The 24369-nt window shown below is 42.0% G+C and overlaps 1 protein-coding gene across 3 annotated transcripts in view; it reads left to right on the top strand.

Annotated features, from left to right (window-relative positions):
* Rai14 (retinoic acid induced 14) overlaps positions 1-24369 on the top strand; it is a 149135-nt gene that overhangs the window by 84308 nt on the left and 40458 nt on the right. For 2 of the 3 annotated variants that reach the window (XM_029564638.1, XM_017798765.2), the window contains exon 3: positions 6667-6797. In XM_029564638.1, coding sequence (XP_029420498.1) covers positions 6667-6797 — 131 coding nt within the window. Of the gene's footprint in view, positions 1-6666; positions 6798-9575; positions 9693-24369 lie in introns of those variants that run through there. The other variant, XM_029564645.1, reaches the window with a different exon arrangement.

The following is a 24369-nucleotide window of genomic DNA, read 5'->3' as shown; positions in this document are numbered from 1 at the left end:
ATGAAACCCCCAGAAGATTAAAAACCAGGTTTTGGCAATAGGTTTGTTTTCATAGTAGATTAAAAAAAAAAAAAAAAAGTGGGAATGTGACCATCCAAATATACTTGACCCATGTCAACTTGACCTGAAACTGACCGACAGAGTGCTCTTTTACTCTGTATATAGGTGAGGAGGAAGAGAGGAGAAGAGGCAAAACATGTGGTTTATTAATTACTGATAGAGAAACACACATAGCGATGTATGGTTTAACAGATAGTTATCAAGTGAGTGTCGGTGGAACCAGTAATAATATTGAAATACAGACCAGGGCTCCTGAGTGCTCCCAACATCCTTTCCTGACCAGACACAGTACACTCACTCCTTACCATTATCCTGACATTTACAGCAACCTTGTCCTTACCTTTCTTTTAAATTGTACACCTCTATATGCATCTCTAAGCAGTATGGTCCCGATTTCTTTTTCTTTATATTCATACAATCATACTGTTCTGGACTTGGCATGCGAATCTTGATTCTTTCAATAATATTGATTCCTACTAACCATCCACTGCTGTTACATCTAGTTGTTTGTTCGTTCTGATTGCCACGTGGCATTCCACTGTTTGCTTATATTGTAATCTTTTTATCTGACTTCTGTTATTGGATATTTGTGTCATTTGGATTTTTTTTTCTTATAAGTGGTACTATTAACATTTTCCAACAGGTCTTATGAACACATTGCACATGCATCTCTGAGGGAAAGCCCATTATTTGCTAAGCTTTGTGAGAAACAATTTACATAGTTCTGGGAGGAAAGAATGGATAATTTTTGTATTTTCCCACCTTATGCCTAATAAGACCTTATGGAGGACAAAGTTGTTTCAAGTACCTTCTCTAGCCAGCCTTAGCATAGGTTCTGGTTGGCCCTAGATGGGACCACTGAGAGCAGTTGCTGAACCTAATGGATTCCTGCATACCACTGTAGACCATTGGGCCAAAATCTCCAAGTTGGGGGCTGGGAGTCTGCAGACTGAACCAGCACCCAAATGGCTCTTGTGACTGGAAGACACTGGCTTACCCAAATTGAATTTATTAGGTTTGGCATCTTAGTCATGAAGAAATTTGGAGAAAGTATATGATTAGAATTCGTGATTAGATTTTTGGAAAATTGGCCTTTTGTGGAAAAGCTAAGGAAGTCAGATTTATTTTGCATTTTAGCTATAAAACACATTTTAAAAGGGATGGAGAGATGGCTTAGCAGTTAAGAGCACTAGCTGATCTTGTGCAAGACTGGGTTTGAATCCCAGCACCCACATGTTGGCTAACAACTGTCCATAACTTCAGTTCCAGGGAATTTGATGCCCACTTCTGTCCTCCTCAGTCACTGCACAACATGAGTGCACTTACATACATTCAGGCAATACACTCATACACATAAATATATATATCTTTATTTTTTAAAGAATGAAGCATGATTTAATAATTGTTTGCAAGAGAATGAAAGAGTTTTAGATATGAAAGCACAAATATTTGCTAAGTCAAGAGAGATTTAGATTAATTAAGAAGAAACACATACTGAACATTCTCTAGGCACCAGGGGTGTAAGAAATGAAAAGTTGTTGTTCCGTGTCTTCAGGGAACTGGAGATAGAGACAAAATGAACAAAGCAGAACCTTGAACAGAAACCAAGATGCCATATATCATCTGGTCTAGACTGTGGGCTTCAGTGGAGCTGAGTAGGTGGGCCCTGGAGACACCGTGGGACTGAGTAGCAGAGAGAGGCCCCCGGGAAGGATTTGAGAGCCTGCAGGGTTTGGGAAGACTTTAGAAGTTAGCCTTTTGTGTAGGTGGTGGGATAACAGAGTGTTCTAAAGCAGGGGTTTCCAGTGTTTTTATTGCAACTCTCCAGGAAGAGGTCATCGACATCATAACATTATAATATGCACATATGTACACCTGACAAACATTTCATAAAGTCATCAGTCTTATTCAACCTGTTGTACCTAATGTTTTCTATTTATTTTTGTTTCACTTTTAATATGTTAGAATAACTCAATAATAGATTGAAAACTCCTAAAGTGACCAGTATGGAACCTGTCCTAAGGCAAATTAGAGGAGATTTTCACAGGGAGTGATGACAGGTGACATTGTCAGTGTATGGCAGTCTTTAGAAGACTTTCTTGATTCTGTAATAAGAATGGATTACTTTGGAATGTCAGGGCAAATTTTCGAACCTTATCTCTTCATCCAACTGGTCCTACTTTTTTGGCTGTGGATTGACCAAAATGACTTGATAGGGTTTCTTCTGATGCTTGATTTTAGTACTGTGCTTCTTGGCAGAAGGATGAGGGCTGAGGGATAGAGGTGGGGACGAGGAATTTGCTTCTAAATTCCTGAGTGACATCCAGAGTGCTTCTCCACCATGCCTCATGTCCCTAGGTGAGGGGATGTGGTTATGGCATGTAACACTGTACGGAGAGATTGGCAAGCAGGATGAAGATGATAGATATAGCTTTCATCCAAGTCTAGAAGAAAGTGGTAGTAGCCTTCCCTCTTTGCTCTAAGCTCTTCTTCTGCTCAAACTCTGCCATATGCAAACATCCATCCATGTCCCTCTTCTGCTCATGAGCCCAGTGTTTATAGGTTGAAGGGCTTTGTTGATTATTCACTATTTACTTGTGGAAAATCATCTCTTTGCTACATCTGTTCTAAGAAAAAAGTAGTTTCTAGGCTGCTTACAGGAGATACGCTAGATCAGAGACAGTTCAGACTATTAACTTTATCCTCCAAAATCTATGGGAAGGGGTCCTTTCCTGCCATGTTGTATAGAAATTAAACTCTCGAGGGGATCCACATGGAGCTGATTTAGGGAACCCCTGTCATTGGATTTTTTTTCCTCTGAAGAATAGATGAAGCGCCTTAGCAACAACAAAAAGGAAATTCCTTTCATGCGGCCTTTACTTTGCTTATGCGCTTTCAGTCCTGCCCATTAGGATTTCACATTCTTCTCATCTGCTCAAGCCAGTTTTAATTTAGTCAGTTTAGGTTAGGGAAAGATTTTATAGAACCGTACTTTTCCCTTTTAGGATAATAGAACTAGAAATCATTGGTCCTAAATGTGCTTCAATAAACTTTTTTTCTTGTTTATAAGATACACTCTGGGAGAAATCAACTGCAATCTGTTTTTTAGTGTTTGCTACAGTTAAGTAAAGCTTCCTAGACTGCTAATGAGTGCTGGTGCCTGGGCCGTGAACTTCTGTGTTCCGTTCGGTCAGAAGGAAGCCTGGTTAGTAATGAAGTTAATGCCTAATGTCTCGTTTGTGAGTAGACTGATTTAGGAGTAGCCGTGTGGATGATGGTGGCCCAGACCCATCCTTATTCTGATTAAAAGTATGAAGTATTCATGCAGAGCTGTATTGTCTATGTAATAGTTACTAGCAATTCCTCCAGTTTTGAAGACTTCAGTTCCTCAGTCGCTCTAACCACATTTCTGTTGTGCAGGGGCTACATATGGCTGCTACAGTGCTGGCATGTGGGCCAGGCTGTGGTTTATTGGAGGAGGGGAGGTGGTGCCTTGCACATTGCAGGATTGGCACACCAATGGCCTTCAGGTACTGATACCAAAGGAACTCCTAGTGATGACTGTCACCTTGGCATATACCCAAAGGACTCATCCTATTGTAGAGACACTTGTACAACCATGTTTGTTGCTGCTCTTTTCACAATAGCTAAGAGATGGAAGCAACCTAAGTGCCCCTCAACTGACGAGTGGTTAACAAAAATGTGGTATATTTACACAATGGAGTTCTATTCGGCAGTAAAGAAAGATGCAGTAATGAAATTTTCATGTAAATGGATGGACCTAGAAACTGTTATACTAAGTGAAGTAACACAGACTCAGAAAAACAAACGACATATGTTCTCCCTCATATGTGGCTCCTAGCACCAAATCCTTTTAAATTCCAGATCCTTTTAATAAGATAATGCTATACAGCAGTCCCTACTGCATGAAATAACTACCATCATCATGACTTCTGCTGAGCCCGATCGCTAACATAGTCACAATTGGGCTTGTTGATGGTTGTGCGCATTCATTAAAGGAGTGCCAAGCAGAGTCATTGGACCCTCACCTGAGTATCCGACCACTCTTCCCAGCCAACTAGTCCAGCCTTGGAAGACAAAAGAAAAATGAGGAAGAACCCTGTAGAGGGATGCTTTTCCATCTCACCTTCAAGGACAGGCATGACCTTAAGGTAAAAGGATTCAAGGACTTTCTTTTCCACTTAGAGATAAGAGTTATGCAATTTGGGAGTCTTTTAGATAGACCCACTGAAGGATACTCCAATTGCCTCACCTGTGTCCCTGTTCATGGAAGAAGCCAGAGAGGTTGGTGTCCGTATCCCCTATTGGCAATTTGGGTAACCTCTTCAGAGGATGGCGTGATAAGAATAGGATGTAGGAATTGTCTAGGCAGTTAGGGTAAAAAGATCCCAAAGAAAAGCAGCCAGTTTCTTGGCTAAAAGTCAAAATGTCCTTGGGCCTCTTAGCAACATACTCTGTTCCAAGATCAAAAATGTCAAAAGTATTTGGGAACTTGTATCTAATCCTAAAAGATTTTAGGGTTACCTCTTCAGAGTGGGGGAAATGTTGGAGGGGAGGGAATGGGCATGGATTTGATCAAAACACCTTATATGCATGTATGAAATTCTCAATAAAGTTTTTGTAAAAAAAAAAAAAAATGTCTCCAACAGTTACCAGATGTCTTCAGGGGTTAAAAGCTCCCCAGTTGAGAATTAGTGGCCTGTAGCTATAGTATATAGAACATTTACCTTATCACAGGTGTTACTGTTCCAGAAAACTCCCTAGCAAATTTTGGTTTGTAGCTTTTATAAGAGTAAGGATTTTGAGCTTTAGAGCAATCACAATGGGCATCCTGTGCACAGTCTTGGGAAACTGAGGCACAAAGCAGCTATGGGTGATGTAAGACAACATAGTATATAAAGTCTAGAATGCTGGACTTCAAGTTCATATAGCCTGAAGGTGAGCTACTGCTGATTTTACTTTAAACTTACTATTTTTACTGAGGTTTTATTTGTCTGCTTGTTTTTTCTTGCCTTGAGAAAGAGTTACTGTGTAGAGCAGACTGACCTCAAACTCAAAGAACTGCCACTTTCCAGGTGCTGGAATTATAGTTGTGCACCACCAGGTCCAGCTCCAACTGTGTTCTTGCCTTCAGTGATGACCACGGAGGAGGAGGGAGTCCTGAGAAATTGAAGCCTTCCAGTCTGGAGAGTCAGATGTAGATGCAGATTCTGGTACACTTAGCCATTGCCTGTGGATTCCTTTATAGTCCTGTGTCTAGGCTAGGATCCCAAGGTGACTGAGATGTCTGATGGCCTCACCTTTGCTCCCTGAGAGGGCAGCATCCTAGTGAGTCTCCTAGTTCCATCAGTACAGAGCTGGTAGACACACTCCTGGGGCTACAGGAAATGGGCATCGTGTAAATCTCCCACTTTTAAGCTTTTCAGTCTTCACTCTCTCCTCTGTTTGCTTCCTTGTAGTGACTTGTAGTAAAGCCTTTAAATGCTTGTGAGTTCTAAATCTTCAGAAGTCACAAGGAAGTGGAAAGGAGCTGCCCCCAGAAGCCCTGGGGACCTGTCTTAAGAATGCTTTGGGGAAGAGGACGTGTTTCTCTCAGAGTGGTGATGTCAGCATGCCTAAGGAGCAAGAAGTAGGCTTAGTTAGCTCAGGGCCTGCTGCAGGAGAGGGGTGGAGGGCAGGCTGGGCTGTGACGGCCCCCAGGAGCTTTGATGTGCCTAGCATCTTTTCTCCTTCCTCCCTTGTTAGTCTCATGTTTTACGCACCGTCCAATCCCTCCGTCCTGATTGTGTTCTAGTTCTGCACTTCAGTGACTCACTTCCCACACTGGAACTTCTTAGTTTTGTACTCAAGTCTCCTTTGCTCTCATACAGACATCATCTGTTTTCCTTCTAAAAAGTAAAGACTGGCTTTGTGCACATGAAAGCTTTATTGTTACTGTGGTTTGCAGAATTATTCTGTGTGGGATTAGAACTGACGGCTGTTGAGGTTTTTTGCAAAGCTGTTTGACATGCAATAGATTGTTCAGAACAACTTTTGTCACTTTATTGAGTTGATAGCCTGGATGACTACTTAAAATCAGTATACAGCTCAAAAATAAAATAAAATAAAATAAAATAAAAACCCCTAGTAAATAGCCCAGAAAGACTAGCCATAAAAGCAGATGTTGAATTGCTTGTGTTTAAACCCTTGAACTGTTGGCCAATTTGGTTCAGTAACACAGTGCACTTGAGTGAACTGTGGACTGGGTCAAAGGCCGACATTCTCAGGCGCCAGCTGTCAAGTTTAGCTAGAAATTAGCTAATGAGTAAACTAATCTGGAGGTCTTTTTAAATTGTTCCATCTTCGCAAAGATAGCTAAAGGGAGTAGCCTTATCTCAGTTTGCTGATGGTTGATATTTTAGTAAACTATTGATGTTTTCTTTGGGGAAAACCACCTTCTTGGGTGTCCCCATGGTGAAGAGGAAGGCATTTCTAAAGCTGCTTATTAGAAGCAGGATTTTATTTGGGCTAGGAACATTGAGGTCCTGCCAGTGAGCATGGCTATAGCTGATGTTCACTGCTCTGTCTCTTCCCTTTGCTCCACAGACCAATGAATGGAACAAGAATGATGACCGACTGCTGCAGGCTGTGGAGAACGGAGATGCCGAAAAAGTGCTGTCCCTGCTGGGCAAGAAGGGGGCCAGTGCCACCAAGCACGACAGCGAGGGCAAGACAGCGTAAGCGAAATCCACAACTGGATTCCACAGTTGCTTGTGTAGGGCTGGGATGCAGTTCACTGGTAGGATGCTTGCAAAGCATACCCTAGGCCCTGGGTTACATCTCCAACACTGTAAGAAAACAAAACCCAAAACTTCCCATTGGCTCATTCAGGGTTTTTCCAGCACATTCTCTGGAACATCTAGTATCCAAGGGGAGTTTCATCAGTGCTTTGGGGAACTTGGTAAAATTATTGTTGACCCTTTTCTAATCCCATGCTAAAACATGTATAGGGTGTTTTAGTCTGGTTTCTATCCCTTCCAACTCCAAATTATATATTGAACTTTCCCAAGTGGCTCTGCTTGTTCCTCAAAATAACCAAGTATTACACCAGAGGAAAAATAGCACCAGGAGTGCAACCAGTTGGTAGATGGAAAAAAAATTCTCTGCTGGATAAGAAACAACATAACTCTCAAACCTTCTGACCTATAATTTTTGTAAAACCACTCTTTAACATAGGTAGGTAATTACATGAGCACTGCAATATGATTTTGCTTTACATGTACATCAAATTCCTGCTTACCATGATTAAAACTATGTGTTTGAGTACTGTGTGTGCATACGTGTGTGTGTGTGTGTGTGCACACGCATGTGTGTTCTGGAGTCACAGCCATCCTTACTCTAGTATTTGTATTGAGATCAGTGGCTTTTGTAACCAAATATAGTTCTCATGTGAACCCCATGGGCTTATAATTCCTTGAAAATCAATTTCTTCACAGTGAAGGCAAGATGATGTTCAATTGCTATAATACTTCTGCATATAAAGCAAGGTTTAGGTAGGTGTCTTCAGAAACAGCTGTGAGATAAGGATTTGTGTGCTAGTAGTGTCTATCACCAGATATCCTAGGCAGCATGGGAAAGAAAGAAACCTGGGTATAGGGTTGTTATTGACAGGCTCCTCCTGTGGGTGACTGGGATGCGTTCCTGGGGGTGACTTCTGGGAATCTCCCTAGACTTACAGCAGAGCTGGCAAACTCTGTCCTACTCTCTGTTTCACTGAAGGCTACCTCCATGCTATAAAACGAATTAGAGACCATATGTTTCTCAGAGCCCCAGATACTTACTACCTGGTCCTTTACCTAAAAATTTTACCTACTTTAAGTTTAGGTAAGACAAATGAGTGTCTGCACCAGATTTCCTGTTCCTCAGAGATGGAGTCTCTTGGGACTATACTATTCTTACAGTTTGTAGAGAGTATGGGGCACCCATGATTGTAGGTACTGGTTGGAAAGAACTAGCACAGTTCCCAACACACAGTAGGCCCTTGATAAACGGGTTCCCTTCCCTACCTTTCCCTTCCCTTCATATCTCAGACTAGTGATTCACAGTCCTGGGAGCTTCTGTATTAGAATCACCTAAGATGCTTTAAAAAGATAGAATACCATGGCGATGTGTAAATCATCAAGATGTTGTGAATCATTCAGCCTAGAGGAAGCCTCGGAGTCAATTTTCTTTTGTGCTGAGATTTCTGGTGACGGAGAGTTGGCTTTTGTGCTACTCTCTCTACTGCTGTGCCGCCTTCTTTGCAGCTACTGCCTCCAGTCCAGGCATCTGCATAAAACAGCCTTTCACAGGCATCCCAGGGGAAGGCCTGCAAGGTAAGTGTTTATGACAGTTTTGTCCAAGATAATACTCATGAAAAGAAATCTTAGATTAGCAACTTAGCCACAGTTGTCAACTCTTTAAAAAATTTGTTCCTTTGGTTCATATTTATTATATGTAGAATAGGTGTCTAAGATGACTATTCTCTGTTATCTTTTTTCTATTATAGTAAAAGACACATCACATAAGACTGAGCATTACAATGGTTTTAAAGTATACAATTCAGTGGCATTGAGTACATTTGCAGTGTGGTACCTCATCACTGTCCAGTTTAGAGCATTTTTATCACTCCAGAAGGAAACTCTATATCCACTAGGCCGTCACCTCCTAACCTCTCCCAGTCCTCTCCCAGTGACTGTTAATTTGTTTGCAGTCTCTCTGGATTTGTCCCTTCTGAGTATTTCATGTAAATGAGTCATGTATGTGGCCTCTTTCACTTAGCGTGCTCTCTGGATCCCTCCATGCTTTGGTACACGTCAGTGCTCATTCTATTTCTTTTAATGGTAGCAACGTGCACAGCAATCACACAGATTTCCTCATCTCCATTTTACAGATGATAAAACCAAGGCCTCTGTCTCCTTCCTAACTCTCCAAGGCTCTCATACCTCTGGAAATCAACTCTCGTTTTTCCTTAATGATACATGTGTGGAAAGTTAGACAAACTAATGAAAAAGGAAGGGAGGAGGTAATTCTTTTTCCAGTACAGGATTTTTCCATAAGTGATTATCTGTCAGCATTTCATTTTCCTGCTTGGGATATTTCTTTTTGAGTTCTAATGTTATTAAGTGGTAACTGTAAGAATTTAATTTTAAAGGCACCGCAAAATTAAATCTTAGCTGATTTTATATTTCCATTCTAACCCAGTGGTTGGAATATTCATGTTGAGGTGGTCCTGTGAGATTAGAAGCATCTTCTTTATCCCTTTATCATCATAATTAAGCAAAATCAAGGACCCTGTTTGTAAAATTAACTCTATGTGGCATCATTGGTTGGCCTTAACCTCACCTGAAGAAGTCTGCCCTTCTATACTGAGGTTCCTTGTGATTTTTATGTCCCTGGAGAATTTTTGGCTGTGCTTGTTCTTTCCAGATGAATTTGGTTGGGTAACATGTGAACTGGCAATGAATGTCCTAGGAGCAGCTTTGAGTCTATGACAGACCACTGCCGGCCTGGAGTCCCTCAGCTGCAGTTCTTGCAAGGCTGGACCAGCGCAGTGGAGCTTGCAAAGATGATCAGTGTTCATTTGTGAACATGTAAGAAATGTTTTGTGCTTCTCTCTGAAAGGTATGACCACATTGTGCACATGAAAATTTGGCCCTTGACCATGTTTGACCTTATTTTCTGTAGGTCTTTAAATTATCTTTCCTTTTACATGATTGTATAGCAAAATTAGTCCACAGGACTGTTTTCTAGAGAGCATTTGTGATAATCCATTTTTACCTGAGTGTACAGTCTTGATTTGGCATTCAGGGTCATTTCCCTGGTCATGCCCTTATCTAAATGTTCTCTCCTAAATGCCTACCTCTCCTGCACACTCTTGCCTTCCCTTAGGTATAAATGTCCATGGTCCTGCCCAGGTTCTGGATCCAGTTATATTCCACAGTACTGAGAGAGCAGGAACAATAGAAATACTTCCACTTAAGATAAGTCTTGTTCCCAAAGGACCTAAATCTCATACAGCATGTGAGCAAGAGGATAAGAGTCGTACCATTTTCATTGGGTTGGCTTTTCCCTATGCTCTAGAAACAAAAGAGCCATTTAGTTGGTGCACTATATGGTTGTTAGGGAGAAAACCTACTGTTCTGCTGATAATACTTCAAAGATAAATTACCTACAGTGAACCTACTTGAGATTCAGGGAAAATAATTATGGTGAACATTACAACCAACCCCCCAGCTTCCAAGGCAACTTCAGTAAAAAGCACTCAGTTTGTGCTGCCCAGAGGCCCAGACAGGCTAGAAGACCCAAGAATGTGGTGGCCAAAGCAGCTATTGCTCATTCTCCAGAAGCCTCCATTGCCCAAGGTCAGTGACCAGATGGGTGACTTGGTAATTCCTTAGACCTTTCATTTTCTTTCTGAAAATATCCCGTCATGGCAAGAGGAGAAATTATGTCAGACATTTTTTCTCCTTTACACTGATCAGAGAGGGGTTAAAAAAAAAAAAAAAAGGGTAAGAGCAGTTAAATGACTGGAATTCATTTAGCAAAGAGTAAAAGAAGGGTGGTGCCTTGGTCAGAGGAGAACAGAATAGAGAAGGGCAGAAAGTTATAGCTCCAGGCTGTGTTTATGGAGTCAGGCTTGGCTCTCCTCTGTCCCATCTGGTCTCTTTCCATGGGGGATGTGAGGAAGTGGGAGGATGTCAGTGCTCTGAAACCTTACCGTAGAAGAGTCTAATTGTTTCAAGATGGTTTCCCCTGTGCTAGATGTGCCTTTAATTAAAGTTATGTGTGTTTGTCTTAGGAACAACCAGACTAAATAAAATAGCTGCTGGGAGCATAGTATTTGAACAAATACTCACCAGGGCATGTGTGTATAGACTGTAAGGTGGTAGGGGGCAGGGAGGGAGGGAGGGAGGGAGGGAGAGAGAGAGAGAGAGAGAGAGAGAGAGAGAGAGAGGAGAGAGGAGAGAGGGGAGAGATGGGGAGACAGAGAGAGACAGGAGAGGTGAGAGGGGAGACAGAGAGAGACAGACCCATGTAGTCCACATTTCAGATACCTGATCTTTTTGACCTGGAAAGAAAGAACATGTGAATGTATTTTTAGATGACTGTTGAATTTAGTGACGGGGTAGCCCTTTAACTCCAAGTCAGTACGGTGAGAGACTTCTCTGACTGGTGACTTTCTGTACTTTCTTTCTACTTTCTAAATAGGGATGTGTTAGATAATTTATACCAGCAGTTCAGTCTTAGAAATCAGGTTATACAATGTGAACAGCTTTCTCTAGTTCTCACAAATCACCTCTGAATTATTTAACTGAAACCATTATGAACTCTGTGTGTGTGTGTGTGTGTATGTGTATGTGTGTGTGATTGCAGCCTCTGCCCCTCCCCACAATGCATCTTAAATCTTCTCTATAAATGGACATGTACTTGGTCTGTGGGTCTGAGTGTTTGTTTCTTGAAACTGCTCTGGAAATTGGAGTGCAGATTGTGACACTCACCAGAATAGTTCTTTACCCTCTGAGTCTCTTGGCTTTCTGTCGGTACTTGACCATGTTGTTATACCCACTCTACTTTGGGTCACATCAGTTTTTGAAGGTGATGGAACCTCTGTTCATACCCTGAATATATGCCTTAATGTTTGTGCTTTATGAATCTACCAGTTGGCAGGTGCTCCTTCCGCCCCAAATGTTCCACACTCTATTGTAAACACAAAGAAGGAGAAAATGTGGTCCTTAATTTCAAGATGCGTAGCAACCAGTTGGGAAGACAAGACCACTGAAAATGCTGGTAATAAATAAGTGCTAATTAAGAAGTACTGATTGACAAGTTTAGAACTGTTATGTGCAGGCACACATTGGGAAGGCTAAGAAATACTTCTCACTTGGACTCTGGTGTTATGAGCCTTAGCAAATGAACAGATTTATAGAATATAAGTGAATGCAAGGGAAGAGGATGGTGCAGTTGTGTGGGTACAGGTGACAGTAAAAACAGAGGCTAGTTCAAATTGAAAAGGAAAAGTATGATATTGTGTCCATTGCTCCCTTCCCTTTTTTAAGAGCTCATCACAGCCATGTTTGGGATCCCATTCGACACTGAGCCATTGGCTCTCATCTTGACTTTCATTAGAGTCACCTAGAAAACTTTGCAAATATTGAGTTCCACTTTCAGAGATTCTAGTGGAACTGGTGTGCAGCTTTGTAAGAGTTAAGTTTACCAACTGAATTACATGAAGAAATGCCTAGAAGATTGATAAAGCACACCTCTAGATGCAGCATTTCTGGAAACAAGTAGGGCATAAGGGCCTTGGCCTAATGAACAGATTAACCCCTTGTCAGTCTTTCTTGAATGTTTCTTATATACCTATATTAGTTGCTTTTGCACATCTGTGACCAAAATGCCTGACAGAAACTGCTTAAGAGATAAAGGATTTATTTTGCTTACAGATTCATAATAGGGGGACGTTACTAGGAGATGGTGAAAGGTCATGGAGGGGTACTTGGAGAGGTAGGCTACTGAGGGCATGTACTTGGATAGATACTGCACGCTGGCCTTTTCCTTATATTCTCCTTTCCTGTTTCTTGACCATGGAGTATCTGAGAATAGCCTCTGCCACACATTCCCCCCACAGTAATGCTCTCCCTATTTGATGGGGCCAAGCAACCATGGATGGAGCCACTGAAACAATGAGCTAAGATAAATTATTCCTCCTAGAAAGTTCTGTGGAAGGTGTTTTGGTGACAGAGGCAAAAACTAATGCAAGCACAACCTGAGCAGAGGGTTAAACACTAATCAGAGAGCCACCAGACGGGCCATTCCACAGGGAGAGTCATGTGCACTGAGCCCGGCTTCCCAATAGATCTTACATCGTGACAGGTTACAGGTGGGGCGAGGACAGTTTGTACACGTTAGAGAAATTCTTTCCTAGTTCATGAGCATATAACCCCCCCACACACACACATACATATATACATGTTAGTATATAGTGCTTGTGTGCAAGTTAAGATTCAAATGAAAAGTGAATTTTGTCTTCTGGTAAATTATGTTAAGATAACATATAGGAAGATGCTGTTGTATGTTAAAGCAGAACACATCTTGTAAAATACGTTGTAACTGGAAAGCATACAACTGCAGTAGGAATGAAAAGTGATCATAGATTTGGAAACTAGAAACCTCATTGATGAAAATATTGTTTTAAAACTATTTTGGGTACTGGAGAGATGGCTTAGTGGTTAAGAGCACTGGCTGCTCTTGCAGAGGATGGGGGTTTGATTCCCAGCACCCACATGGCAGCTAACAACTGTCTGTAACTCGGGTTCCAGGGGATCCAGTGCCTTCTTCTGACCTCCGTGGGCATTGCACGACATGGGTACACTTACGTATGCGCAGGTAATACACTCATACACATGAAAACAAAAAGCTGTTTTCAAAGTTGGATTAAGTAACCAGGCATGGTACACACCTGTAATCCTACACTTGGGAGACCAAAGCAAGACACTGTAAGGTTATGACTAGTCTGGTCTACATAGCAAGACCCTGTCTCAAAAAAAAAAAGGGTGACTTAAATATATCAAATGAATAATTTTAAAGACCATAGTAGGTAATGGTTGCCCAGGGCTGATGCTCTCTGTTGTGCTCCTCCCTCTGACTGGCTGGTAGTGCCTTCAATGGGCTGGACTTGACCCCAATGCAGAGGTCAGGAGAGCCTGGGAAATGCAGTCACTGTGGTAGAGAGCGGAGGAGGGGAGGATGGGGATGGATCGCTCAAGCCCACAGTCAATGACCTGCCCTCAGTCACTCACAGGAAAGAGGGCATGCTGGAACAAGAGGTTCTCACGCTGAGCAGCAGCCAGCAGTGCAAGGGCCAGCAGTGCGATCACTAGTGTGTGCCTGCCCTTCACAAGCCCTCCTGTTTTCTAGCCGTGGTTTCTGCCTTCCAGAATGCCAGCATCCCAAAAAACCTATTCCCCTGAGTTTTGTATTTCAAGGCTCTGTTGTACCACCTTTGTCACATAGCTTTTGCTAATTTCCAAAGTGGGTGCATTTATCTTACCTTTATTATCAAACCGTGAGGGTCAGTGGCAACTAAGGAGCTGTTTCTTGAGATACCAGACAAATCTCCTTTCCCTGTTGTGGTTGATTTGTTCACTCCCTTTAATCACCTTTTCACATATTTCTCTTCTGATGATCTCACTTACCCTGGAGCAAACTTGAAAGAAACTGTCTCAGAAAGAAGTTCAGAAACTCTGGAATTAATACACATCACCTGTTTTACTTCCTAGGCACCAGAACCTGGAGATGTGTTGTGTTCAAGTCACAGAATCTCTCTGTGTGTTTCTGTCCCTCTTGCTTGAACCCAGGACTTCCCAACATGACAAGCAAGAGCTCTGGGACTGAACTATGTCCCAGGCCCTGTGGGACTTCTTAGCTCTGGAGTACTTAGTCTTTCCCCTGTTGCCACCTAACTGTCCCCAGGAGAACCTAGTCCCAGAAACAGGGCTGATTGTATTAGTAACAATCCTGGGCACTTGAAGGTCAGTAATTATATTTGTATTTGTTACTTTTTTTGTTTTTGTAACAAAATATCTGGCAGAAAGGAGGAAGGGAAGATTTCTTTTGCCTTAGAGATTTCAGTTTGTCATGATGGGAAGGCGTGGCTACCGGAGGGACTCTGGCTCCATCATTATCAGAGAATCCTCACATCAGAGCAAACCAGGAGGCAGAGAACACAGGCAAGAAGAGGGAAGGCTGTGGCCTCTAAAGATCTCCTCCCACTTCTGACCTCCTTCCACCACCCAGGCCCATCTCCCAAAAGGCACCATGACCGTCAAACTGGGGATCTAGCCTTTAAAATATGAACCTGTTGGGAACATTGCAGAATCAAAGGATAACACTTTTTAGAGTCCTTACTTTTTTATTCTAATCACCAGGCAACAAACTTTCTATTTCTCACAGTCTGCTTTGTGGATTCCAAGTGGAAGCAGTGACCAACGGTGGCATTGTAGCTGCCTATAAAATTGAGAAATGTAGAGCTAGGGAGATGGCTCAGTAGGTAAAGCACTTACCATGCAAGCACAAAAACCTAGGTTCGAATCCCAGAACCACTTCAAAGGAGGGCATGGTAGTGCTGGATCTCAGCGTTGCTGCCCGTAACCTTAGCTCTCCTGTGTGCAGATGAAAGGAAGGGACGGAAGAATCCCTGGAAGTTCAAAGGCCAGCTAGCCTGGTGTACCCAGCAGTGAACAACAAACAGAGCCTTCCTCATAGAAGGCAGGAGGCAAGGACCAACCCCTAAAGTTGTCCTCTGACTTGTACACACACACTATAATATGCCCATGTCAGGACTTACACAGTCAGTCGTCACATACACAGTCCTACAGGCTCCTGGGAACCTGCTCATGTGATTCTATGGCGATGGTGTCAGCATACATAAGTTTCATGCAAACTCAGGAAGATTAATTTTTTTTAAAGAAAACTGCAGAAATCCAGTTGCCAGTGGCACTTCCAGATTGCAGGAATTTCTGTCTGTGCCAGTGGGGTTAGCACCCACTGCAGAGTGGGATTTACTTTTTCAGAACTTTTATGGAAGCTATTAAGCAAGACTGTCTTCCTTATCCTCTGACTGTAATTTGAAATGGGGGCTCCAGACCTTTTAACTTTTTTGTTAGGCTTGTCCCATTGACATATCTGGTGTAGATCCAGTTTCATTGACCTAAAATTTAGTTGTTAAAATAGATACATGCCATAAAATGGTTGGTAGGTTGTTTTAGAGTTTTAGAGTTTAAAAAGGATTGTGTGACCAGATGAGTAAGCAGAGGCTAATGGGTGTGAGTAACTTTGCTGTATGACTAAACCTGTAAATCGCATCTTAGCTTTTCAGTCTTCAGTATATCCTTTGTCTGCTTCCTTGTAGTGGTCCATGCTAAGGCCTTTAATGTGAAACACTTGAGGCTATAGAGTTCAGACCAAAGCCAAGTAATGGTTTGAGCTCTTTCTGCTATGTCAGTGACCCTAAAAATTGAACATGCTTCCAGAGTGCTTGCAGGGCAGCACCCCTGGAATGCAGGCAGGAACCTGAGCATTTGCATTTCTGACAGGTTCTTTTTCTTTTTCTTTTTTTTTTTTTTTTTTAACATTTTGGTTGTTAGCCTTAGCCTTTAACTGCTGTGCTATCCCCCCAGCCCAGGTCCTTTTTTAAAAAATATTTTATCTTATTTATTTTATTTTATTTTATTTTATGTGTATGAGTGTATTGCCTGCATGTATGTGAGTGCACTCGTGTCGTGTCGTACAACACCGTGGCGGTCAGACAACAGCTTCAGATTCCCCTGGAACTGGAGTTAAGGATGGTTCCTAGTCACTGTATGGGTGCTGGGAATCAAACCCGGGTCCTCTGCAAGAGCAGTCAGAGCTCTCAACCACTGAGCCATCTCTCCAGCACTCTGATAGGTTCGTACATGATGCTGATGCTGCTGACCCAGGGACCATGCTAAGGAATCACTGTACACTTGTGTTAGGAAGCGAAACTGTTCTTAGCCCAAGGACTCAATTTCTCTCTCAAGAACATATATTATAAGCAGAGAAAAAAGTATTGTTATATTAGTTCATGGTTGTAAATAGACTTGAGAAAAGTAAAAAACAAATTCAAAGCTCAAGTTTTACATTACCTTCAAACCAAAACAAAATAAAACAGAAATAGCCAGCTGTGGTGCTGTATGCCTTTACTCCCAGCACTCAAGAGGCAGAGGTAGGCAGATCTCTGAGATAGAAGCCAGCCTGGTCTACATACTATGTTCCATGCCAGCTGGGACTACAGGGAGTCCCTGTCTTAAAGAAAAAAAAGAAAAAGAAAAAAAAAATGGCTGGAAAGGTGGTATACAGTGATTGAGAGCATTGGCTGCTCTTCCAGGGGACTCAGGTTCTGGTCCCAGCCCTCACGTGGTGGCTCAGAACTGTTCATAACTCCAGGTCCAGGAGATCCAATGCCCTCTTTTGGCCTTTGTGGGCACCACACTCATGTGGTGCACTTACATGCAAGCAAAACACTCATACACATAAAATAAAAATAAATGATTTTTTTGTTGTCTTTTTGAGGGTCTCCTTGTAGCCACAGCTGGGCTGGAACTCGCTGTGTAGACCAGGCTGGCCTCGAACTTACAGAGATCCACCCGCCTCTGCCTCTCGAGTGCTGGGACTAAAGGTGTGCACCACCACGCCTGGCTAAAAATAAATAATTTTTTAAAAGCCACAAATAAACAAGACCTCTATGTGATAGAAAAATTGAAAAAAGCAAGACAGAGTTTCCACACTGTGAACATATGTCTGATGGGACAGATGGGCAGTAAGAAAATACCTCTTTAGACTAATGTTAGGTTCATTGAAGAAAGTAAAGAGGCAGGAAGGCAGGAGTCACTCTCATTAAGCTTATGGGAGGAAGCCCTGAACAGAACTGCACTTCCCTGGAATAATAGCTCTCCTGGACTAGCAAAGCAAAAGCCCTGAGGTAGTGTGGTAGGAAAGAGCAAAGGGCCAATGGGCAGGAGCCCAGCGGGGAAAGGGCCAGAAGGTGAGGTTGAAGAGAGGACCAAGATTCTGCACACATAACCTTGGACTGGACTTTGGAGTAAATAAAACGGTTAATTTTCCTGATTTTTCTCTAAGATGTTTTGACTTTTTAAAAATGTATGTATATTGAGTATTTTGCCTGCATGTAAGTTCACCTATATAATGCATTGCCTGTGGAGACAGAAGAGGGCGTCAGATCCCCTGGAACTGGAGTTAAGCACCATTATTAGCTGCCATGTGAGTGCTAGGAACTGATCCTAGGTCCTCTGTGAGAACAGGCAGTGCCCTTAACTGCTGAGCCAGTTCTCCAGGCCCTGATTTAGTTTTTTTCTCTCCAGAATGACAGCTTATAAAAGGTATACAATGGAAACAGAAGCACCTTAAGTGGTCAGGATGTGAGGCTCCTGTTGCGAAACTGAAAGGCAGGACTCTCAGCAACTATGGGAAAGGTGTTTTCGGTTTGTTTTGTTTTGAATCATGAACTAGTTTGAACCTACTGGGATAAACTGACCTCAGCATTAGGGCATTGAGCCGGGTATAGTGGCTCACACCTGTAATCCCAGCACTGAGGCAGCTGAGACAGGAGGATTGCTCTGAGTTCAAGGCCAGCCTATGCTACACAGCCAGACCCTGCCTCCAGCAAAATGAATTAGGGTTGTAAATTGTGATCTTTTGTGTATTTTCTAACTTCTTTGACGTCAATGTCTTTGTGAAAAGATGTTTGAGTTTCCCTTTCTCCAGCCTTCTAACACTGGGATGCTGGGGTGTAACTAGTACAGGCAGGAACAGGTGAATAAGGCTATGTATCTGTGTGAGTGTTGGATGTCTGCTTAATTTGTAGAGTTTAGTTTGCTGGTTCCAGAGGCAAAGGGACTGAAGTCCCATCATGGTCCAACCATCTAAGTACCACAATTTGAGTGAAATTTACTGTGCGTGAATATGTCTGAAAGAGCAATCTTCTGAAAGTAGCCCCAAGAATGTGTCTTTTCTTCAAATACATGTTTCAGCTGGTAATCAGAAACCAGAAGAATAGTTTGTCCTTACTCTGGAAAATAGAACTTGCCAAGCTGAAGCTAACGGGATTGTGAGTAACAGCTCAAGTCCCCTTCTGGTGAAGAGCCTTGTGAAATATCCCATCTTTGTACTGAGTTTGCACAACTTGCTGAGTGGTTTTGTAGGAAACGAAACCGCCATTCCTGGCTCTGTTTGCTTCAGCATTGGGATTGTATTCCCATGCATTTGAGAGTCCTTGTACCCCTAAGCTAGCCCACTGAGAAGCCAGTGTTTGCTTTGAGCCAAATGCTTTCAGGTTTTAGTTTAAACTTTGTTTTTTAAAGAACAGCCCAACCAGTGAGTTATAATCCATAGCATTTACTTTGGTTTGCAGAGTGATTGAACAGCCCTGTCTCAGCATAGTGGTGGAGGGCCAGCTCTGGAGACATAATGCCTAGGTTGGATCCTGGCTCTGCTGCTTGTTTGTTCTGGGACTTTGGGAAAGTTAGTAAACTTTTGTGCTTCAGTTTCCTCTTCTATAAAATGAAAACCCCAATAGTTATTATAGCATTATAGTAATATTACTCACATAGTATTATAATGCTATAATAAGTATTGGGGTTTTCAATAACAGATCAGCTACTGTTATTGTTGATGTTGTTATTTCATTGCTTTAACTAAAATAACTTCAACCATCACCATGCAGCAACAAGGCCTCCTGTACAGTCCTCTATTATCTTACCAGGCCACTCTCTCCTCCTCCTCCTCTGCTGCTTCCATGGTCCAATACTCAGGCTGCTACCAACTGCTGTTGGAGGCTAGGGACTTCACCAGTGAGCAGCTGACTGTCTCTTCAAGGAGAAAAACAAAACAAAACCAATGAGAGGGAGAAAGGGAAAGTGCAGAAGAACAGCAGAACTGGTAAGCCCTGGAAGCCTTGGGGTCTTTCCAAGTGTCAAAAGCAGAAACATTCCAAATAAGAGTAAGCATCAAAGGATCAAAGTAGCTCTATGTAAATCATGAGGCTGCTTGTTTGTGCCTTTTGGTTTCATCTCTGTTGAAGGGCTGGGCTGAGCACTATAAGCAAAGTTAAACATGCCCTGGTATAATGAAACATGACACAGTGGATTCCTTTTTTGTGGAACATATCTACAAAATAGTGTTTAAACTTAAGGGGATTGTTTCCAAAGAATATTGAAACAATGGGTCTCTTGGGGGGAAAATGATGGTCAGTGCCTCTTACTTTAGTGTGCATAAGTCTCTGGGGGTCTATCTGGTGTATGCAGCTTTTGACATTTAGATATGGAGTGGGGTCTGAGAACCTACAATTGTAACAAGGTCCTGGTCCATGGACCACTGTGTGAGTGAGCAAGACTTAGGTTACTGACGTGCCATCACTTTAGCTCCATCAGAATCTAACAGCCACTCTGCATAACCCTGGTTGGTGACTAGTCTCTAGGTGAGGTGTTAGAGGAGTAGATAAAAGGGTTTTAAAACCTTTCTGCCTCGACTGAATTTTTGACCTACCTAAATGAAAAGACAAGTAAACAAAATCTTTCCAACTACATTAAAAAAAATGCTTATGTAAAGACAAAACCAAAGGGTGTTTCTAATTTGTTTGCATTCATTCTTTTTATATTCCTTTAAGGGGAAATTTCAGCTGATAATTAATTGAACTAACTACTTAAAAGGGCTCATCAAGAAAGATACTATCCCATAGTTCTGTAGATCAGAAATTCAGCATCCTGTCTTAGCTAGATCTTCCGCATAGGTCTTCCCATGGTTATGGTCAAAGTGTTAGCAAAGGTGACAGTCTCCTGAGGTCCTGTTGATCACAGGACTGTAACCCTCAGTCTCATGGTCCCTACTATGTGATGCTCTCTACAACACACCAGTCTGCTCCTTGACGAGCAAAAAGACTTAAATGTTTGATTTTTTTTTTTTTTTTTTTGCCTCTGGACATTTTAGGTTGTAATTAAAATTCTCATCTCTTAAATAAAACTTGGCAGCCTAAAACGATCCTTGGCCAGGACGTGGAGAATTGGAATCCTCCTACATTGTTGTCAGAGATATAAAATAATGTAGTAGCTTTTGAAAGTTTAGCAGCACCCCAGAAAGTTAAATACAGTTAGCTTATGACTCAGTAATTCGACTGCTAGGTACATACCTACTAGCATTGGAAGCATGCATTCACATAAGCACTTTACATGTATGTTTTAGCAGTAACAATACTTCAAAAGCAGAAATAGTCTATATATGTGTCAAGTAATAAGTGGATAAACAAAATGTAGTATATTCATGAAGCGGAATGGTATTAAAGAAGCAATGTGAGCTGGGCATGGTGGTGCACACCTTTAATCCTTGCACTTGGGAGGCAGACGTAAACTGAGACTGAGGCCAACATGGGCTCCTTAGTGAGTTCCAGGCTACAGGGAGACCCTATTTCAAAAAGACAGAAAAAAAAAAAAAAGAAGCAATGAAATACTGGTGATGAATGAACCTTGAAACATAGTAAATGAGGCTGGAGTCAATGGGCTACATGCTGTCTGGTCCCATCTCTAAAAAATGTTCACAGTGTGGCTAATTAATAGAGACAGAAACAGATTAGTGATTTTCAAGGACTAAGAGGACAGAGAAATAAGGAGTGAATATATTGAGGAATACAGAGATTTTCTTTTTAAGGCACTGAAAAAAATCTGGAATTATATAGTATTAGGATTTGAATATGTAGTTTCCTCCCAAGGCATATGTGTTGCATGTTTGGTCACCAGTTGGTAGTGTTGTTTTGGGAGATGGTGGAAATTTTGGGAGATGGACCTGGTAGGAGGAAGTAGGTCACTGGGGCATGATTTTTGAAGGTTCTACCTCACCCAGGTTCCTTCTCCTCTCTTTGCTTCCTGACCACCATGGTAGTAGATCTCTGCTCCACTATGCCATCTTCACCATGGAGCAAAACCTCTGAAACCATGAGCAAAATAAATCCTCTTCTCCTAAGTTCTGTCGGTCAGGGATTTTTGTCACAGCAAGGAGAGGTCACAGTGACGGAGGTTGATTGCATACCTGTGTGAATATACTAAAAACAAGTGAGCTGTCCATTTTAAAATGGTGAGTTTATGTGCTCATTTTGTGTCTTCAGTCTTTAATAGAATTATGCTTCAACATTATACTTTGTTTTTTAATGGTTTAGCCCAGGGTTTCTCAACCTGGGAATGATTCATGTTTTGAGATAGACACTGTCTTGTTCTGGTAGTAGGATGTTTAGCAGTTATCTCTGACTTCTACACTTTAGTTGGGGTTCCTCTCCTTGCTCCCCTCCCCTACTAGTGACCAAAAATCTCTGGATGGTGCTAAGTATGTGTGTGTGTGTGTGTGTGTGTGTGTGTGTGTGTGTGTCCCCATTCCCATCACTCAGTTGAAACCCCTGGTTAACCTTTAGGTTTGTATTAAAAGCTGAACTTTGTAGAAAAGGACTCTGTTTTATTTGCCACTATTTCTCAGTGCTTTGCACAGTAATTGACACACAGATACCATAGTATCATAGTAATATGTGAATGAATATTTAACTGTAGTAGCAGCAATATTTTAAAAATACACAGCTATAAAAAATACCAGGATTTATTTTCTCATACTTGAGTTAGCTCATTCCAGTTAACATTGTCAGAAAAGCATGTTTAAAGGGGAGTTTGTGTGTAGGATTTGGTCAACCCACCCTGATCCTCCTCATCCCAATCTGCAAGCTATTTATAGGTGGATTCTTTCCGCCAGCTTTCCAGGACACAGGCCATAGGGGTACCAACCATGCTCTGCATTATGTGGTGGCCTGGGACACCATCCATTCCCTAAGTCTGCAGTAACTATGCAGGTACCTGCCTGCCATCAAGACAGGGGCTGGTCCCTGTCCATCAGTCCTCTAGACTGTCACCTCTGAAAATGCCCACATTTATCACTCACTGCATAGGAGAAGAAATATACTCTCTGTCACCTACAAATCAAGGTGTTGTCACCAACAAGTTGTGCTTTGCCACCCAATGAAATCCATTGTTCCACTTGAGTGCCTTGCTAAAAGTTGGCTCTGCCTCTGGTTCACATTGATTGGGAAGCTAAATGTTAATGGCTTGCTGCTGCCAGATGCCGCTCTGGGGATCATCACTTCAGCAAAAGGTGCCAGAACATAAGCAGCTCAAGTGTTGGTCGAGCATGGGTGTTTGCAGCCTGTGGCTGCCTACAACTTGGTTCCCAAGTTTCCATTCACTGGAAATATACACACACACACACACACAGCTTTCATCTCCTACCCCCTCTCTATCTTCATTTTTAAAGTACTGGTGGGCCAGATTTCAATTCTGCACTTTCTGGACATTGAATTTCTTTCATTAAGCAACATGTTACAGACTCTTGTTTTGTCTCATGTGGATGAGGCTATAAAGCTTGATGGCATTTTGGTGCAGTGTTTATTATCTTTGATGTTTTGCTAGGTGCTTTTACATATGATTTCTTCTTTCCTAACAGATCATTTTACAGATGCACAAACTGAGGCACAGAGAACTTTTGCCCAAGATCACACTAATTAATTAAATAGCAAGGTGCCTGTTCAAACTAGTTACTCTGAGCCAGTAAAGTTTACACATTTTACCTCCCTGTCTTCACTGGACTTCTTGTTTTACTTTCTCAACTCACTCCCTGTTTTTGTTCTTGTCTAAGCCTTGATAATACTGGAAGCATTAATTTTGCAACATCATGGGTGTTGGGAATAAGGTCTAGATTTCCTGAAGTTAAAACATTAAGATAACTAGCTATCCAAGTTAGATACACAAAGTAAATAACAGCAGTGCAGTGTACCTACCTTGCTTTTCTGTAGGGTGATATCCATGCTACTTCTGATCAGTAGCCCATAATATTGTGGGATGTACCCCGTCAAAGTGAGATTCACAGCTGAAAATAGGAATTTTAGCATTTATTTTAGCACGTGGGACATACCAGACTTAAGCCTCTCACTGAAGTGGATCGTTTTTCTTATTCTCAGAGAAGTGTAATCTTGACCCTTGAAATTAATCTCTACTATAGCATTAGAGTACATCTGAAAAATTTTGGAATCACTGTAGTCTATATAATTATATGATATAGTCTCTGAAAGCATTTTGCCTAAAATGCCCCCAAAATTTAATAACCCAGTTAATGTGGCAATAGAATCATATTTAAAGCCTTAGTTTGCCCTGAGGACTATTCAAATAATATTTACAGGAGCCTAATGGATCAACCTGTAGGTGGTCACATACAACATATGTGATCCAGCATCCTCTAGAAGACAGATGTGATTGATGATAGGTTAAGAAAGGGGCTCCTCGCAAGTCTATTGCTAGTTTAAGGGAAGTTAGCCAAATTGGGAATGCATCCTGGGCTAGCGATAGTGAGACTCCATTTCTAAACTTGATGGAAAGAGCAGAGAGGGAGAACAGTTACTCAAACTCACTGAGAGGCCAGAGCTGTGGCCGTCACAACAGCAGTTTCATAGAGGAACACAGTCTCTGCATGACAAGGAGGAAGCAAAAGGTGCTGTCCAAACTCTTTCCTTATATCCTTTGCCTCTTGAAAGCAACTCTTATTGACCAGAGTCAAGCAGAAGCCAAAGACCAGGCATCTCACTGGATGCAGTCCATTTCAGGACTCCCTGTGCCACAGGCCCAGGGGTAAGAGCCCAGGACAGATCTGGGG

Source organism: Nannospalax galili, unplaced genomic scaffold, assembly GCF_000622305.1.
Source record: "Nannospalax galili isolate Female #2095 unplaced genomic scaffold, S.galili_v1.0 scaffold150, whole genome shotgun sequence".
NCBI classification, from domain to species: Eukaryota; Metazoa; Chordata; class Mammalia; order Rodentia; family Spalacidae; genus Nannospalax; species Nannospalax galili.
The sequence above is the reverse complement of the archived record's forward strand: the minus strand, read 5'-3'. Positions and strand labels throughout refer to the sequence as shown.